The sequence below is a fragment of the Bos indicus genome, chromosome 15 (genome assembly GCF_029378745.1).
Source record: "Bos indicus isolate NIAB-ARS_2022 breed Sahiwal x Tharparkar chromosome 15, NIAB-ARS_B.indTharparkar_mat_pri_1.0, whole genome shotgun sequence".
Lineage (NCBI taxonomy): Eukaryota > Metazoa > Chordata > Mammalia > Artiodactyla > Bovidae > Bos > Bos indicus.
The window spans coordinates 84,043,310-84,062,239 of record NC_091774.1 but is presented as its reverse complement, the minus strand read 5'-3'; the positions used below and the strand labels follow the sequence as shown (position 1 = coordinate 84,062,239).

General features: G+C 52.7%; 1 protein-coding gene across 1 annotated transcript; it reads right to left on the bottom strand.

The window, feature by feature from the left end:
* Positions 1 to 5,095: 5,095 nt before the first annotated feature.
* ACAD8 (acyl-CoA dehydrogenase family member 8) lies at positions 5,096 to 18,919 on the bottom strand. The gene is made up of 11 exons (XM_019974867.2): positions 18,759 to 18,919; positions 14,724 to 14,824; positions 14,166 to 14,335; positions 13,485 to 13,594; positions 13,096 to 13,172; positions 12,700 to 12,837; positions 9,532 to 9,667; positions 9,353 to 9,450; positions 6,930 to 7,082; positions 6,658 to 6,760; positions 5,096 to 5,565 (listed from the first exon to the last, which is right to left on the bottom strand). Exons 1-11 carry the CDS (start codon positions 18,868 to 18,870, stop codon positions 5,513 to 5,515), a joined length of 1,251 nt encoding a protein of 416 aa, XP_019830426.2. The 5' UTR covers positions 18,871 to 18,919; the 3' UTR covers positions 5,096 to 5,512.
* Positions 18,920 to 18,930: the final 11 nt, after the last annotated feature.

Genomic DNA, 18,930 nt, shown 5'->3' with positions numbered 1-18,930 from the left:
TATCTGGGTCATGAAGATCTTTTTTGTACAGTTTTCTGTGTATTCTTGCCACTTTTTCTTAATAGCTTCTGTTAGGTCCATACCATTTCTGTCCTTTATTGTTCCCATCTTTGCATGAAACGTTCCCTTGGTATCTCTAATTTTTTTGATGAGATCTCTAGTCTTTCCCATTCTGTTGTTTTCCTCTCTTTCTTTGCACTGATCACTGAGGAAGGCTTTCTTGTCTCTCCTGGCTATTCTCTGGAACTCTGCATTCAAATGAGTATATCTTTCCTTTTTTCCTTTGCCTTTCGCATCTCTTCTTTCCTCAGCTATTTGTAAGACCTCCTCAGACAGCCATGTTTCCTTTTTGCATTTTTTTTCTTGGGGGTGGTCTTGATCACTGCCTCCTGTACAATGTCACAAACCTCTGTCCATAGGTCTTCAGGCACTCTATCAGATCTAATCCCCTGAATCTATTTCTCACTTCCACTGTATAATTATTATGGATTTTATTTAGGTCATACCTGAATGGTCTAGTGGTTTTTCCTCCTTTCTTCAATGTAAGTTTGAATTTAGCAATACGGAATTCATGATCTGAGCCACAGTCAGCTCCTGGTCTTGTTTTTGCTGACTGTATAGAGCTTCTCCATCTTTGGCTGCAAAGAATATAATCAATCTGATTTCAGTATTGACCATCTGGTGATGTCCATCTGTAGAGTCTTCTCTTGTGTTGTTGGAAGAGGGTGTTTGCTATGACCAGTATGTTCTCTTGGCAAAACTCTATTAGCCTTTGCCCTGCTTCATTCTGTACTCCAAGGCCAAATCTACCTGTTACTCCAGGCAAATTATTATGTATTTTTTGACTTCCTACTTTTGCATTCGAGTCCCCTATGCTGAAAAGGACATCTTTTTTGGGTGTCAGTTCTAGGTCTTGTAGGTCTTCATAGAACCATCCAACTTCAGCTTCTTCAGCATTACTGGTTGGGGCACAGACTTAGACTACTGTGATGTTGGATGGTTTGCCTTGGAAACAAACAGAGATCATTCTGTCATTTTTGAGATTACATCTAACTACTGCATTTTGGACTCTTTTGTTGACTATGATGGCTACTCCATTTCTTCTAAGGGATTCTTGCCCACAGTAGTAGATATAATGGTCATCTAAGTTAAATTTACCCATTCCAGTCCATTTTAGTTCACTGATTCCTAAAATGTCGATTTTCACTCTTGCCATCTCCTGTTTGACCACTTCCAATTTGCCTTGATTCATGGACCTAACATTCAAGGTTCCTATGCACTATTGCTCTTTACAGCATCAGACTTTACTTCCATCACCAGTCACATCCACAACTGGGTGTTGTTTTTGCTTTGGCTCCATCTCTTTATTCTTCATGGAGCTATTTTTCCACTGATCTCCAGTAGCATATTGGGCACCTACCAACCTGGGCAGTTCATCTTTCAGGGTTCTATCTTTTGCCTTTTCCTACTGTTCATGGGGTTCTCAAAGCAAGAATACTGAAATGGTTTGCCATTCCCTTCTCCAGTGGACCATGTTTTGTCAGAACTCTCCACCATGACCCATCTTTCTTGGGTGGCCTTACACGGCATGGCTCATAGTTTCATTGAGTTAGACAAGGCTGTGGTCCATGTGATCAGATTGGTTAGTTTTCTGTGATTATGGTTTTCATTCTGTCTGCCCTCTGATGGAGAAGGATAAGAAGCTTATGGAAGCTTCCTGATGGGAGAGAGACGGAGGGGGAAACTGGGTCTTGTTCTGATGGGCGGGCCCGTGCTCAGTAAATCTTTAACCCAATTTTCTGTTGATGGCTGGGGCTCTTTCCCTCCCTGTTATTTACCTGGGGCCAAACTATGGTGGAGATAATGATAATGGCAATCTCCTTCAAAAGGTTCCACGCATGCACTGCTGTACTCAGTGTCCCCAGCTCTGCAGCAGGCCACCACCAACCCACACCTCCACCGGAGTCTCCTGGACACTCCTGGGCAAGTCTGGGTCAGTCTCTTGTGGGGTCACTGCTCCTTTCCCCTGGATCCTGGTGCACACAAGGTTCTGTTTGTGCCCTCCAGGAGTCTGTTTTCCCATCCTGTGTAAGTTCTGGCAGCTCTATGGCGGGGTTAATGGCGACCTCCTCCAAGAGGGCTCATACCCGGAGACCCCAGAGACTGAGACAGAACTGTGGGTGAGTGTCTCCTGTGGAGGTGCCAGTCAGCAGTGGACTGCGCAGGGGCAGGGGCTCTGGGTGCCGCAGCCTTGGGCGTGGCAGGGTTTTAGATTCATCTAATCTCTCAAGGAGGCCTTGTCAACAGGTGGCCAAAACCTTCCTCTGCATAAACATCCACACACGGGAGTGGCTGGGCTTCCTTCCCTTGGGACAGGGGCTCAGAGGGCCAGAGCGGGGCAGCCTGAGGGGCCGTGGAAGGGCTCAGACCACTGGGAGAGGCGGCTGTGACTGAAGCCACTGTGTCACCCGCTAAGGAACCCAAAGGCCCGGCGCTCCGTGCAGGCTTTGGTGCCCCAGCCACAGCCCGAGCGCCTCCCAGCCTGGCAGGTATGGCCAAGGTGGGGCGCGTGGTCCCGTGTGCCTCGCGCACCCCCCAGAGCCCATGGCAGCACAGATCCTCAGGACATCTGTTCTGCCCTGTTGGTTCCACTTATGGCCCAGATGAAAGGACACTGGCAGAGGTGAGCTCCCAGTTCACTGTGTTCTCACCACAGAGCCCACAGCCAGGCTGCTGGGAGGCTGACAGTGATAGTCAAAGTTGCTCAGTCGTGTCCGACTCTTTGTCATGCCATGGACTATACAGTCCATGAGGATTCTCTAGGCCAGAATACTGGAGTGGGTAGCCTTTCCCTTCTCCAGGGATCTTCCCAACCCAGGGATCGAGCCCAGGTCTCCCACACTGCAGGCGGATTCTTCACCAGCTGAGCCACCAGGGAAGCCCTGGTGGGAGGCTGGACTCCAGAAAACAACAGGAGGGACAGCACAAGTCACCTGTGAGACCCCAGCAGCTCACCCCCGCGCAGAAACTGCCAGATCCTCACAACACCTCCTCTGGCCTCGGGTCAGAACTGAGTGCCAGCAAGCAGTGCACCACCCACGAGGCTGTCTAAGCCCCACGGCGGCAGCACACTCTGTCTCCATCTGCCAAGTTCAGCCTCAGCACCGCTTGGATGGCTTCAAGAGCCCAGACTGCCATGCCCCATGCCCCATCTTGCCCTACTTCAATTCCTTCCCAAAATGTTCCTCTAATGGGTCAATCTCATCAGATCTTCCCTGATAAAACCCTCCTTCACTCTCCATTGCTTGCAAAATAAAACCTACTCTGGGCCTTCACTTGTGGCTCAACTGGTAAAGAATCCGCCTGCAATGTGGGAGACCTGGGTTCCATCCCTGGGTGGGGAAGATGCACTGGACAAGGGAAAGGCAACCCACTCCAGTATTCTGACCTGGAGAAGTCCATGGGGTCACAGAGAGTTGGACACGACTGAGCCACTTTCACTTGGCTTACATAACGCTGCATCCAAATTCAACTTACGCCTTCTTTGCATCCCGCTGAAACAAGTAGAAACAGCTCCCACACAAAGCCCACACCTTTCCTGCCTGAAGCTGACTTCCTTGGCTATCTTTAAGTACCACACACATCACCCAAGTTTAACTTGAATTCCTACCTTCTCCACAAATTCTGAAGCACCTGTGGCAGACTGCTCTGTCTTCCGCAGCCTGTGCTACAGTTGCAGAATCAGGCTTCTGGAGGCTGAAGCTTCAACTCTGCAGACCACCTACACTCTGCTCCCCAGCTGTACTCAGCGCAGGCCTCGGAGGACACATTCAAAACTCGGCGTAGCGAACGGTACATATGTTGCTTTCTCGAAATGCTGACATGCAGTTAAAAAATGTTCTGGCTATTTTGTTATGTAGGGATGAAATGAATTAATGTGATGATCATTTATAACAGCATTCTCTAAAAAGCCTACATCTTTAGGAATGTAAATCTGCTGTCATAAGTCATAAACAGTACTTAGTTTACAAAGCTATCAGAAATTTAAGGGACCTTTTTTTTTAAAGTTTTTGTTTTTCAGTATTTACTTGGCCGCACCTGGTCCTAGCTGTGGTGCGCAGGCTCTTCGGCTGGAGCACATGGGCCCAGCTCCCTGCCCAGGACTGAAACCAGGGCCCCGGCGCTGGGAGCAGACAGTCAGAGCCACCGGACCCCAGGGAAGTTCCAAGTAACCGATTTTCAAAAAGTCAACTTGGTCAAGCAGTGTTTTTGTTTATAATCCCCAATTCTAAATAAATGTTTAATTACATATAATAAAATTATAAAAAATAGTTGTGAAGGATTTGTTTGAAAGAAAAAAACCAACAGACCCAGAAAAGGTAGACAGTGGTAGATTTATCAATGTAGTGATTAAAAACATTTAAAAAGAGTGAAAAAGAGAAACAAAAACTCAGAAAAGAAACCTACTCAAAGCATTTATCAGGAAAGGTTGTAGGAGCTTTGAGGACCATTCCCAGACCACGTGCTTCTAAACAACCAGTCCCAGACCACCTGAGCCCATGACACTTGAGTGGCGGAGGTACAGGCGCGCCCCACTTGTGGCTCGGGAGGAGGCCTCGCACATCCCTCTCATCGTGACTTGCATTCAGAGGAGCTGCTTGAGGGTGGCTACAGGACGGTCTTGTCTTCAAGGGGCAGGCAGAGCAGAACTGACAGGAACCATCTCAGCCCCGCTCCTTCCCCACACCTCTGCTGTGGTTGGGAAGCCCTCCTCGGGGCGTCCAGGGCCCTGGGGACGGATTCAGGCCACCACCAGGACTCTGTGGGCCGGGTGAGAAGCTCCCCGCCACCGAGCGCCAGGAAGACTAGGCAGCATGTCCTCTCGGCAGCTCCAGTCCTGTGGCCCTGCCATCCTCCAGCTGACGCCGTGAAGCCGCCGTGGAGATGTCGGCCCCTCCAGCAGCCCGACTCACTCATCACCTGTTGAGGTCCTTTAATGGACCGGAACCTGGTAGTCTGGAGTAGACGATAAGAAAGTAAAAGAGAGAGAGAAACGGAGAGAGAGAGGGAGAAAGAAAGACACAGGGGCCAAAGCTCTGATGCAGCAAAGGTGTTTTATTCAACATTGTGTGTATTTATTTATACTGTCTTACAAGGTAGCTATTTTCAGCCGAGATAAAATCAAAATTTACAAGTTATCAAGGAAACATGAGGTCACCCATATGAAAGAGAGAGGATTGTAAATAATCACTTTTCATAAAAAGGAAGAGGGTCGTAAATAGTTACTTATCACCATATGGAAAAGCTAGAAGGAAATGCATACATTCCTCAGTCCCAGGGAGCAGTTTGCTGCTCCACTTAATTCCTGAATATTCAGGAATTAATAAGGGACAGAGGATTCATGACAGATCCAGAGCAGCACACAGGAAGCCTCCTGTTCAATGCTTCCTGACAGTCACCGTGCCTCCACGGGGGCGCCCACCACCGACCTGCTGTCGGAGCCCGGGGCGGGCTACTCCTGCAGCAGGCTCCTCGAGATCAGCATCCGCATCACTTCGTTGCTGCCTGCGAGAGGGAGAGGGCGGGCTGGGCCTCAGGGTCAGGGACCAGTCTGACCAGGACTGTAAACAGCAGTGCTTTTCATCTCGACAGATGTCAGGAAGAAGGAAAAACTGACTTGTAAAAAACCTCTCCTGATGGCAAAAATGCTTTTATTAGGTAAAAACAGAATAAAACAGCAGAATATACACGTAGTATAATTCTGTTCTTTAAAAGTGTATCTACAAGCACAGAAAAGGTCCAAAAAGAGTACTTCCGGTCTAAAACATAAAAGGAACCCAAAATATTAACTCAGATGTCAAAACCTGAGTGATCTTTTTAAACTTTCCTTGTGTTTTGTAATTTTTCAACAATAAATACACCAACATCGTTGGTAATCAGAAAACTGAATTTTAAAAGAACAAAAACATTTTCCCTGAAAGGGGGTGGAATCAGTTGCTGGGGGAGGAGAGGAGTTGCTTGCTTCATTTTTACATTCTTTCTGATGCAAAAAATGCTCTAGAACCCGGGAGTCACAGCTGCCAAGCCTGTGCACTGGAACCCAGGAGCCATGGCCGCTGAGTCTGCGCCCTAGAACCCGGGAGCCACAGCCACTGATCCTGCACCCTAGAACCCAGGAGCCACAGCAGCTGAGTCGGCGCTGTAGAACCTGGGAGCCATGCCACTGAGCCTGGGCCCTAGAACCCGGAGACACAGCCGCCGAGTCTGCACTCTAGAACCTGGGAGCCACAGCCTCTTAGCCCATGTGCTCCAACGACTGAAACCTGTGCTCTGCAATAAGAGAAGCCACTGCCATGAGAAGCCGGAGCATGGTGAAGAAGAGTAGCCCCTGCTTGCTGCAACTAGAGAAAAGTTATGCAGCAACAAAGACCCAGCACAATCAAAAATAATAAATAAAAAATAAAACTGACATAGGTCAAGAGCAGGGGGAGGGTGACCTCAGAGGGGACAGAGCAGAACTTCCTGATCCCCAGGCCAGTGCCCTCCCCTCCAAAGGGGCCAGGAGGGAGGAGGAAGGCAAGCGGGGCCCAGGCGGCACAGGGACAGATGCCGGGCTGAACACTCCGCCAGGGAGGAAACCATCTTGGGCACGTTTACCTTCAAGGATCTGATGGACCCGGGAGTCCCGCACATACTGCTGGACGGCATAGTCTTTCAGGTAGCCATAGCCACCATGCATTTGTAGGGCCTGGTTGCAGATCTGCAGGGAGATGGGGGTGAGGACCCTCAGGTCCCGGGAAGGCGCTCCTCCCCATGAGCACCCACATGGGCCTCTCCTGAGTAACTGGTGCCTCAAGGAGCACCCCGGGAGTGAACAGAAGGCCCACCACATCCTGGGCATCCAGGAGAGCTAGAGCACCAGCACTCACCGCAAAGCATTCGTCCGTAGCGAAGAGTTTGGCCATGGAGCACAGGACTATCGCGTCCTCTCGCTCCTCCTGCAGAGCTGTGGCCGCAGTGCGGATCATCAGCCGTGAGGCCACCAGCCTGGCCGCCATGTCGGCCAGCTGAAACTGCAGGTACTGCAGCGAGAGGGGAGAGAACCACACACACAGATGGCTCAGCACTGCCGGGGGCCCTGAGAGTCCCCTCCAAGGAAAAGCCTCAGCCACGGGCCCCTGGGCCCCACCCAGAATGTGCCTGGTAAGCTCCAAGTCCTCTCCACTGCCGCACTGCAGTCACCACCTCCTCAAGGAGATGCCCCCTGTCTACCCCTTCAACCTATAGCCAGTAAAACGCCCATAGCTCCACACAGGTGCCTCTGCGCAGCACACCAAGGTGCCCTGGTGGCCCACACCTCTGCACCTCATGGTGGTGGGCTGGGACCTGGAGGAACAGGACCCGAGGACCTGAGACCCCAGACCTTGGCCCCTGGCCTGGCAGCTGAGCCCACAGCAGCGCCCAGGACCCAAGAAGTCAAGACAGGCGAGGCACTCGAGACCCCAGCTCCACCCCTACTCCCCTACCGCAGGTGACCCTGGACAAGGCGGAGGCACCCACTATCCAGGTGCCTCCAGTGGGATACCAGCCACAGCCAGAAGCCTGGGTGCAGGGAGCAGCAGGGAGCCCGGGCAACACTCCAGGGAGAGGCCACACAGGCAAGAGGAATCACAGCCTGGGCTGCTGAACCATCCACTGGAAACCAGAAGAAAAGCCTCCGGCTTCCAGCCTGCAGGGCTGTTAGGATCAGGCAGAAAAAAGCTCTACCTAAGAACAGACTGGCTGCTTCTAACGAGCCAGCTGAAGAGGAGTAACTCACCAGTAACACAGGGTATCACAAAAAAATGACAATTCTCCAGAAACCAAACCAGTCATGGATACTGGCTCTAACTGGTGGAGAATTCAAAAGAGCCATCATGAGGAAATTCAACGAGCTACGAGATAACTCAGGAATAAAAGTAATGCACAGAAGGACTATTTTGCCAAGAACACTGACATTTCAAGAAAGAATCAAACCAAAATCCTGGAGCTGAAGAACTCAATAAACGTGATGGAGAATGCATTAGAAAGCTATGGAAATATAGCAGACCATATAATTAGAGAGCCTGAAGACAGAAACCTGGAAATGATTCGGGTGGAAGAGGAAAGCTAAGATTAAAACACAATCAACCCTACCAGAGCTGTCCCACTCCATCAGAAAGAGCAGTGTAAGGATGGTAAGCATCCCAGAAGGAGAAGACAGCGGATGGGGGTACAGAGCTCATTTACAGAAGATCTGAGAACGTCCCCTGTCTGGGGAAGGAACTGGATATACATGTCCAGCAGGCTAACAGACGACCGCAAGGCAGACAGACCGTCTCCCAGACATATATTAAACCTGTCCAAAGTCAAAGACAAAGATTCTTAAAGTCAGTCAGAAAAAAGACCATAACCTACAAAGGGACCCCAACAAGCTAAGAGCTGAACAGAACTATCCCACGATCCAGCTATTCCACTTATGGTATTTTTCCAAAAAATATGAAAACACTAATTCAAAAAGATACATGTGTCCTTAAGTTCACTGCAGCATTATTTGCAACAGCTAAGACGTGGAAGCAACCTAAGTGTCCAACAAGAGAAAGGACAAAGACGATGGAATGTGTGTACACGAGGGACTACTACTTAGCCATAAAAAGGAAGGAATTCTTCGATTTGTGAAACATGGATGGACCTAGAGTGTTGCGTTAAATGAAGTCAGACAGAAAAAGACAAATAGCACATGACTTCACTCACACGAAGAATCTAAAAAACACACAGTAAATGAAAACACCCAACAACCTCACAGGTACAGAGAACAGACTGGGGGTCACGAGAGGAAGAGGGCAGGACGAAATGTGCAAAGGGGGTCAGCTGAACGTGATGCATGGGATCAGACTTCTGGTGGTGAGCTCGCCATGGTGGGCAAGAAGCCCAGTTATAATGTATGCAGGAAACTTTAATGATGTTGAAAACCAGTGTTACCTCAATAAAGAAAAAAGAATGAAACACAAACAAGCAATCACTCCAATCCCACTCCCCTGAAATAACTACTTTTTGCATTTTCAGAGGTATCTTTGAAAACGTTTTATTAGTGTTTACATGTATCTATTTCATAAACAAAATAGCACATGCTCCTAAAATATCATGTTTCTTTTGCCATGTAATCCATCACGAATCTTCCTGCGACTATAAACAAAAACTATTATAAACGGGACAGAAAAAAGGCACAAGTTCTGGCTGCAGTGAGGGCAGAACCAATAGAGACAGCAGGGCCCCACTGCTCCGGAAGACATTTTGGAGACAAGAGCAAAGGAAGGGACACGCGGGGAGTTACCTGGCTATTGGCCAGAGGCTCTCCAAACTGCTTCCGGACCTTGAGGTAGTCTCGAGCGAGGACGATCGAGGCGTGAGCGGCGCCCAGGGAGCAGGAGGCTGGGAGGGAGGGGATCAAGGCGGCCAGTGAGTTGGGGGCCGTCGCGCCCGCCCCCCGCCCCCAACCCCCGCGGTCCTCACCAACATTGATCCTCCCGCCATTCAGGCCCTTCATGGCGATGAGGAAGCCCTGGCCCTCGTCCCCGATCCTGTTGGCCACCGGGACGGCACAGTCTTCAAAGATCACTGCTTGGGTCGGCTGTGAGTTCCACCCCACCTGGCAAAAATCAGGGGCTGTGTGGCGGCCCGGCAGTCACCACGCAGCGCGATGTCTGCTGTCCACCCGGGCCCGAGATGGGTGCTCCACCGTCCCGGGACTCAGGCTCCCGAGAACTCAGCTGAGGAGAAACAGGAAGGCCACACTTCAGTATGTCAGCTCTGACAGACTTCCCTTTCAGCACAACGTTTAAACATACCGAGGACACCTACTTCCAAGCATCTGCTCACCACACCAACCTGGTGTGGGACGGGCTCCAGAGCGCGGGAGCCACTCACACACCTTGCCCAGCGGGGCTTCCGGCGGCGTCACGCCGGCGACATCACACTGGTGACGTCACGCTGGCGGCCGGAAGTGGGAGTATTCACGCCACAGACGCCGACAAAGGCCGCACAGGAGGAGCTCTTGCTCTCTGCTTTTCCTAGGGAGCTGGTTTAGCAAGACACCCCTCAGTATGTCAGTCTCGAGCCCAGGGACGGTTTTCCACCCCTAGGACGCAGCCCATGCCCTCTAACTAGCCGACGGGCAGCCCGCGTGCCTTCTGGGGCCACGGTGTCCCCAGGGACAGCTTCACTGGGAGGCCGGCTGAGCCCCCTTCCTCACGAAGAGCTGGATTTAGGTGCCCCACAGACATAGACTGGCCTCCTTCCTCTCCGCTCCAGGAGACGCACGCTGTCAGATCCTGCGGGCATGGGGTCGGACGAGCCCTCGGCTCAGGGGCTGGCAGCCCTTCCTGCACCGCCCCCTTCAGGGCGCCCTGCCTGGGAAGGGGCCCCACCTATGGCCTTTCCTCTGAAGCCTCTGTCCAACCCTTCCTCAGCCCCTCCTATCCCTCACCTGCGCCCTCTCTCCTATCCCGCCCCCTTCAGGGCTTCTGCTGCCTCTGCCCCTCCCTGGGAACCCCACCCCCACCCCCACCTCCCCGTGGAGCCTCCCAAGGCCCCTCTGGTCAGCAGGGCCGGCCCTGACATCTTGTCTTCCAGACCCCGAGTCTGAACCCTCCCACCCTGGCTGTGGGTCTCCCTGGACACTCACCTCCCGTTCAGGACACACACCCCTGGCTGGGGAAGCTCCGGGGACCTTAACATTGAGTTGTAAGAGAACCACAGACACATGGCCGCCACCTCCCAGCCCCTTCTGGTGAAAAAGTCTCCCTCCTCCCTAGGGCAGAGAAGCCCGCTCCTCACCGCCTAGAGTCCCTGTGAAGCTGCAGCCAGAAAGATATTCCCCAGTCCCAGCCCAGAACAAGGAGTCCCTGCCTGTCCGTCTGTCTTTCATTCCAAAGACCACCTTCCCACTGCCATAGAGGAGTCCTCCCCGCTACCCGTACAAAATCTTTTCACGACTAAATCCAAGCTAAAGCAATTCCACACTCCTTTTCTGTTTCAAGTTCTCAGCTACAGAAGGTGCTCAGTACACCAAGTGGAAGCATGTACTTGTAAGAAAGATGAGCAGGAGAGAAAGCCAGCTGCTCAGGCCACAAGAGCAGCCAGATCAAGCGAGGCGGTCAGCAGGTGACCCCTCACCTGGCCGGCAAGCTCTCCGACCTCACCCCACACGGAGCCCTCTGCTCATGACCCTCCGGCCACACTGAGAAATTCTGGCTTCTTCAAACACACTAACCTTGTTTCCATATCAGGCTCTTTGCAACCACTGCTGCTTCTGCCCAGATCCCTCCTCAGGGGTGGCTGGCAGCCGGCTCCTGACCTGGCAGACTGCATCAAGTGACACCTTATCTTCGGCTGTCCCTACACGAGCAGCTCTCCTCCGCCTGTGTCACACCCGGCTCGCTCCCCTCCCTCGCACTGACCCGCCCGCTGCTCACAGGCAGCCCTACACCCTGGCGCACCGTTCTGGCCGGTCTGGCCTTCCGAATTTCCCATTTGTCGAGAGAGACGCAAAGCACAACTAATAATAAAGAGGAAAACCAAAAAGCAAAAGAAAAAATAATGTATGCTTGCAAGTGAGAGGAGACAGAGCATAAGGAGAAAAAGAGAAACTTTTTGTATAAGGAATTTATTTTACAATTTTTTTCCAAGCCCCAAGCTAGCTAGATTTCGTAATACTGCCAACAGATATCAGAAATACAAATGTGTTGAATCAGCCAACACTAGCTTTATAAGAGCAGAAACACCAGAATCAGTATAACCTGGTTCTATAATACAACGTGTCAGACTCCATGTCAGTCCATCTCAAAACCAGCCTGTCTCCCAAGCCACGTGAACACAGCTCAGCGTGTACAGAGCCAAGAGGGCACGTGTCTTACAAGTGCAGGCAGGCGAGAGCATAAGGCTTTGCACACCCAGTGCTGAGAGGGTCCGGCTTTGCTGCACGAGGGGCACGGAGCCTCTCAGGCCCTGGCAGCTGCAGAGAGTCAGGATCAGGGACGGCACGGAGCAGCCTGGGGGCCTGGGGAGCCAGCAGAGGCGGCGAGAGGCAGACTTGGGGCCATCTCTTCGCGGACTGCTGCCCGGGCCCGACTCTAAGGGCACCTGCTGGAGCTGAGGACTCGCCGGGCCAGCCCACCTGAGCAGACCCTAGCTCAGGGCCAGGGGCAGGGACGTAATCACAGGCCTACGGCTCACAGCCTGGCTGTGGGATCTGTCCATCCTGGAGATGTCTTCTCGAGGCCCAGGGAAACACCCTCCTCTTATGTTACTGAGGGACCCACGGTTACCTCCAGTAAGCTTTGCTGAGCTAAAGAAGAAAAGTGGGCCAAAAGCATTTCACTCCTGAGATCTCTAGTCTCCTGTCAGCATTTCTTCCTGGGTAACAAGTGGGCGCAGAGATAGGAAGTAAGAAATATAGGCCAGAAGTGGCAGCAGGAGCCGGTGGAGAAATCCCTCTGTTGATGTAAGCCACTGGCAGGCGCGGTGCCCTGCCAGCAGCACCACATGATGCAGTGAGGCCTGCCCCCACTCCCCGCTGTCGAAACCCTCAATGAAGCAACAGCCTGCAAAGCCAGGGCGGCAGGGCGGACCACTTGCTGGGGCGGGGTTCCCACCTGAGGCTCCCTGGCGAACCGCACTCACCTTTTTCTCCTTCTTGCCAAAGCTGAGGCCGGGGGTCCCCTTCTCCACCACTACGCAGGAGATGCCTCTGGGGCCTGGCCCTCCTGTGCGGCACATGACTACATAGATGTCAGCTTCGCCGCCACCACTGATGAAGGCCTGTGGGGTTGCAGCAGGAAGACAGCGGGTGCCCCGGTGACGGGGCAGTGGGAGGTGAGGGGCAGCGGGAAGGGGTCCCAGGACGGGCCTAAATGGGCTCAGGCCAGAGGAGAAACAGTGATGGTGAGCACTGGGACGTAGGTCTGAGGTCCTCGCCCCAGACACGGTTCACCTGCAAACATGCGGGCCAGGCCGGGCGGGTGGTGAGGGGAAGGGCTGCCACCCTGCCTGGGAGGGCCGCGGCTGCTGGCCGTGTACCTTGGAGCCATTGAGGATGTAATGATCGTGTTGTCGCACGGCAGAGGTCATGAGGGAGGCAGCGTCGCTCCCACTCCCTAGGGCGGGAGGAAGGGGAGCTGAGAGGTGGGGGTGCTGGGGAGCGGAGGGAGCCCCCGCGAGGTCCCAGCTCCCGAGAGACCGTCCCTAACGACAGACGCCTTCGATCCAGACCTGGAGAAGATCCAGACCTGGAGAAGCGCAACGTGCTCAGGGAGAGCCCCCCGCTCCCCCTCCGCACTCCCGCTCCGGGGAGCCCTGAGCCTTGTGACCTGTGAGCGTGTGAGAATGCTCAGTCGGGATGGAGACACGAGCCGAGCCAGGGCAGGCGGCCGAGGCTCCGCAGGCCCGCGGGCCGCACGCACACCCACCTGGCTCTGTGAGGCAGTAGGAGGCGAACTTCTCCATGGTGCAGAGGGGCGGGCACAGCCGGTGCCGCTGCTCCTCGCTCCCGAAGCGGTCGATAATCCAGACACACATGCTGAGCACACCCAGGAGGCCAGGGCAGAGACCGAAGGGAAAGGCAGCTGAGGGGAGGGCATGCACGCAGGGAGGGGAGCAGAGCACAGGAGCGTGGCGGGGAGAAGCCACAGCTGAGAAGGCTCACGTTTCAAGCAAAGGCCTGGATTAGCACATAGTCCGGGAGCACAGCACCCAGAGGGACCCAGGGCCAAGGTCACCTGGGCGCTGGCTACACTATCTCCGGTTAGGTTAACGGAGCTCCCTGAAAATCAAGCCGTCCTATGTACTCTCCCAAATTAGTGGAGGCTTCATCTCTGGGTTGAGGAAAAGGGAAGTGAGGCCATTTCCTAATGCAGAACTCTTGTCTGGAACCAGGGCAGCTGGCATTTGGGAGAAGGCCAGCATTCTCTAAGCAACACACAAGATGACAGATCCGAGCCAAGAGGTGGCCGCAGACCTCGCGCGAGCTGTTGACACACTGGCTCCTCGGGCGGGGGCAGGCACTACACAGCGAAACCCTCTCCTGTCCACACAGAAGGTGCCCACCGACCAACGCCAGCACACGCTGCGTCCACCGGGCTGGCACTCACTTGTGGATGCTCATGTAGGCCGTGGTGCTGGTGCAGCCTGTGGCCAAGGCTTCAAAGATGATGGAGGTGTCCAGCCGCGAGAGGCCCGCCCCTCCGACATCTGTTTGAACATACACCCCCCCGAAGCCCAGCTGCGCTGCCTTCCGCATCGTGTCCACAGGGAACAGCTCCTGTGGAGAAAAGGGCAGGGTCATCGGAGAGGGACTCACAGGCGGGCTTCTCATCCAGGGGTGTGAGGAGGGGCCCAGACGTGTGCACGCAGGAGGGGACAGAGCCCCTCGACTCAGCGCCGCTTTTGTCGCCCACACAGCGGGCCAGTTAAAATGCATTCTATGTGGACTGCTTTCTGGCACTGAAGTTTCTTTTTATCATTCCAGTACTGCCTGGGTTTTAAGAGTGCCCAAATCTTAATTTTCATCTACGAATTAAAGCGGTGGCATCTGCAGAAGGAGGCCTCGCGCCCCTACAGGACTCGCATTTGCTGTGAGTTTTGCAAGCTGGGTGCTTGGGAGGAGGCAGGCTCTTGGTGGGAGGCACCGTGCAGCTGAACGCCCTCACCTTCTGGTCCCACTCTGCCATGTGCGGCGCCATCTCCCGGGCAGCAAAGTTGAAGGCCACTTTCTGGAACTCTTTCTGCTCTTCACTTAGTCCCATGGAAGCTGTGGGCAAGGCAGCATTTACTCTGAACCAGGTCGGGGCTCAGGGGAGAGGACAGCAGGCCAGAAGCCCCATGCAGCGTGGTGGGCAGACGACTTCGAGAGCACCCCTACATGGAGCTCCGCCGCGCGCCCCCGTGAACCCGCACCTCCCTTCGGCACTCCCGAACACACTAGCCGACTTCTTTCACCCTGTTACTACTCCTTCCATTACTCATCTTTCGCTTTTCCTCCTTGTAAAACCACATTAAAAGAATAATAAACACACAGAGACCCTCACATTATGGTAAAACGTTTTTTTTCCTTTAGGATGCCCTACCTTTTCTGTATCGGAATCTGTGCCTATTTGTCTATATGCATCAACAGAGTCATTCTACAAGCTCAATCAGGAAAGGAAAATAGGTGTACTTTGGCTTACTTTCCAAACTGAGGATAAAGGCCCTGCAGCAAAGCTGTGCATTTGAGAGTCACTGAACATGGACACTGAGTCTTCCAGCGCTGAGAACAAGGCTAAGGGCCTCCTAAATCTGTCTTTACCAAATGCATTCAGAAATTTTAGTGTTTTCTTCCCCGACTATTAGTGCTTTGCGTAATTCCTTCACTTCCAGCTCTAAGCTACTTAAGAGCTAAGGAACTGACTGAGCGATACCATCAGTCCAGTTTCATCAGGATAAGTTTTTCTAGAACCACAAACGTTTTCAAAGAGATGGTACTACTCCAGTATCTCACGACAGGTGACACTCTTTAGAAGAAAGATCCCTGCATCAGCCTGACACACTGACCACCCAGTTCAGTGTCATTACTTTGCAGCTGTTCTCTAAATAGCCAGTTCTCCGAATGACGTGAACACTGTTCTTTTTCTATGTACTTTTTTTTTACCCCCAAACACTGTGTAGAGTGAATGCAGAACAGGAGTGAAACGTCAAACACAGCGACAGGCCCACTGGCCAGTCCTGTGCCTCAAACACTTATCATTTTCCCCACTTTGCAAGGTGACAGACGTTCTGCTCAGGGCAGGCCGGAAGCTAAAAGGAAAGAACCTAAGCACAGCTTGCGTGAGAAGACCACAACCTGTTGGGAATGGTGTAGAGAATGTGCAAAAGACAGGACCATGAATCCTGGGAGCCATGCCACAGAATCGTCAGCAACCTGCACAGGGCGAATCCCATTTATTTCTCCTTTGTTTTCTTGGTGCCCCTTGGAAAGGAGCCCCTGCCTCAGATGTGCTAAGAAGCCTCAAGGAGTGTCTCTTACTGCGGGAGGCACAGTGGTGGCTGTCAAAATGTCGAGGGCAAAGTGGAAGGTGCAGGCTCTTCATGGCCTCCTAAGACTCCATCCTTCCATGTCAGACCAGGTCCTGGGGGCAACGGTACAGAGCACAGGGGGCGTGGAGTCTCAGGGACAACCCCGTCCAGCACCCAACTGCCCTGCAGCCATCCTCTCAGAGAACCTGGCAAGCCCGGGCCTCAGGAGCAGCCGCCTGTGAGCCAGGAGAGAGCTGTGTGTCCCCGCCCGGACTCTCAGTCAGATGGGAGTTGTGAGGATTAAAGGTGGCATTACCTTCAGAAGTCCAAGGCAGAAACGACACTGGGCGGTGTTTTCAGAAATGTGGTTAGGGATAAACAACTCAAGGTTCCCTACTCAGGACTCAGGCCATTTTCCACTCCAGAAGAATTCGGACCGGAGGTCTACCACGGGGCAGTGCTGGGACAGGATGTTGTGAGTGCTAAGGAAACGAACAGCTGAGTGTATATGCGCTACAGAACTTCAGGCTGAGCAACAGCTCAGTACATGTTTTCAGACGCTATTAGTACTGACAGATACAAACAAGTAGTTCAAGGTGTAAAAGGTCTGAGTGCATCTAAACTGCAAGGAGATCCAACCAGTCCATCCTGAAGGATCAGTCCTGGGTGTTCACTGGAAGGACTGACGTTGAAGCTGCAACTCCAGTACTTTGGCCACCTCTTGCGAAGAGCTGACTCATTGGAAAAGACCCTGATGCTGGGAAAGACTGAAGGTGGGAGGAGAAGGGGACGACAGAGGATGACATGGTTGGATGGCATCACTGACTCAATGGACATGAGTTTGAGTAAACTCTGGGAATTGGTGATGGACAGGGAGCCTGGTGTGCTGCAGTCCATGGGGCAGCAAAGAGTTGGACACAACTGAACAATAACAACAACAAAAGGAGAACACTGCTTGGAGTAAACAAGCAAAAAGTCAAGTTAAAAAGTAAATAATACACAAGAAAGTGTGCCCAGTTTCCAGAAAACATGAGCCAGAAAAACACAACAAACCCAGGCCACAGGAAGTTTGCTGGAGCTATTGGCAGAGTTCAAGAAGCCAGTACAGAGACGCCAAGACACACACACACACATGCACACAGAAGTAGTGAAGCTAAAGAGGACAAGAACCCACATCAGAGGAGGAAAACCTTGATTGTACAGTAGTTCAAGGGTGAACAAGAGCCCAAAAAACCGAACACAGGAATCTCTGAATGCATCCAAGCCCACACCTAACCAGATCTCAACAGTTCCGAGAATCCTGGCGCCAAGAGAGCACGTGGGAAGCTGCAGCAAACTGCAATGGACAAGCAAGCAGGCGTCTGCAGGGTCTGCAACTATTAATTACACAGCTTTCAGGAGGGAAGGCTTCTCTCTCAGCCTCAGGTCCCCACTGTAAAATGAGAGGGCTGCACTAGACCCTAAGCAAGTTTCTTCATCTGTAAAATGATATATAAGATATAAGGAAACTCAGAACCCTCTTAAAAATTACTTTTCACATTAAAATGCACCAAGAAACAATGAGAAACGTTTGTTGATCACTTCCATTAACTTGATATTAGAATATGCAGAATGATACACTGAAAGGACAACTTTATTTCACTAAAGTTTCTTTTAAAAAGCTGATAAAGCAATTCATGTGTTGAAGCTACACCTCTAGCCACAGGAAATATTCTTATTTAACCTATTTGCTGCCAACCAACAAAGGTAATCCTGCTTACCAAATCCTAAGTGCAAGGACGGGGCGGGACCCTGTGAAGGTGCTTTAAAACCCTGGGAAGAAAACTGTCCTGTTCCTTAGTGTCCTTCAACTCTAGATATTGAGCTGAGGCACTCGGAAGCTGCTCTATTTGCTTACAAAAGTGTCATTTACTTTAGATTTTTTAAAAGAAAGATTTCAAAAGAAAAAAGTGTTTTTCTTTTTTGACAGCATCACAGGGTCTGGTTACCCCCTAGTCGGCCTAGGTCTCCCCTACTCCGCTGTGGGTGTGTGTCCAGTAGTGTCCGATTCTTTGCAACCCCAAAGACTTTTCTGTCTCCATGGGATTCTCCAGGCAAGAACACTGGAGTGTTACCATTTCTCCCTCCAGGGGACCTTCCGGACCCAGGGAAGCTCTGCTGCGCTGCAGGCGGGCTCTTTACCGCCCGGCCACCAGGGAAGCCCCGCTCGGTGACTCGCATGGAAATTATTTGCTAGGAGACACTCCACTCAGGTCTATAAGCTCTGGTAGTTTCCCACTTGCTACAAGTTACTTTTCTGCAGGAGTTTCAATAACTGTTTTGTAACCATAGATGTTGTTACGTAATTTATTTATATGAGCGAGTCTTGGATCACCGGAGGTTTGTTCACCGATCACAACCACCAGCTGGCTTTGCACGTCCTCACGACCTTTAGGACTTAAGTTTATGATTAACAACAGCAAAGCTCACGAGTCCCTGCGGCGAAGCCCGCCCTTACAGCAAGCAGAGGTTAACAAGGCAGCTCCGAGTGCTGGGAGAGAAGGGAACCGCAGCCCCAGGCCGCCTCGCCAGTCCCCCACCGCAAAGCGCCTGGACGGACCGGCGGCGGCCGCCGAGGGCCCCCGCCCACCAGAGCGCCCCCGGGCTCCGCACGCGCCGACCCGGGGCCGAAGCCTACCCCCGGCGGGACTTACGGTCGATGCAGGAGACCACGCCCCGCCGGGCGCCGTCGGCGGGGCCCCGGGGCCCGCGGCGCAGCCCCCTCAGCCGCGCCCCGACGCGCTGGCAGCCTCCTCGCAGCATCATCGCCGAGCGACCTCTCCCAGCAGCTCCGGCTGCTGTCTGAGCTCCCGCGACCTCGGCCGG

What these genes read in the sequence shown, in the direction of transcription:
- ACAD8 (XM_019974867.2), bottom strand. Translation starts at nt 18,870, where the DNA reads ATGATGCTGCGAGGAGGCTGCCAGCGCGTCGGGGCGCGGCTGAGGGGG. An exon ending in GCCTACATGAGCATCCACAA is followed by an intron (nt 13,595 to 14,165) that starts GTGAGTGCCAGC and finishes GGGTGTGCTCAG; the next exon opens with CATGTGTGTCTGGATTATCG. An exon ending in ACATCCTCAATGGCTCCAAG is followed by an intron (nt 12,838 to 13,095) that starts GTACACGGCCAG and finishes GCAACCCCACAG; the next exon opens with GCCTTCATCAGTGGTGGCGG.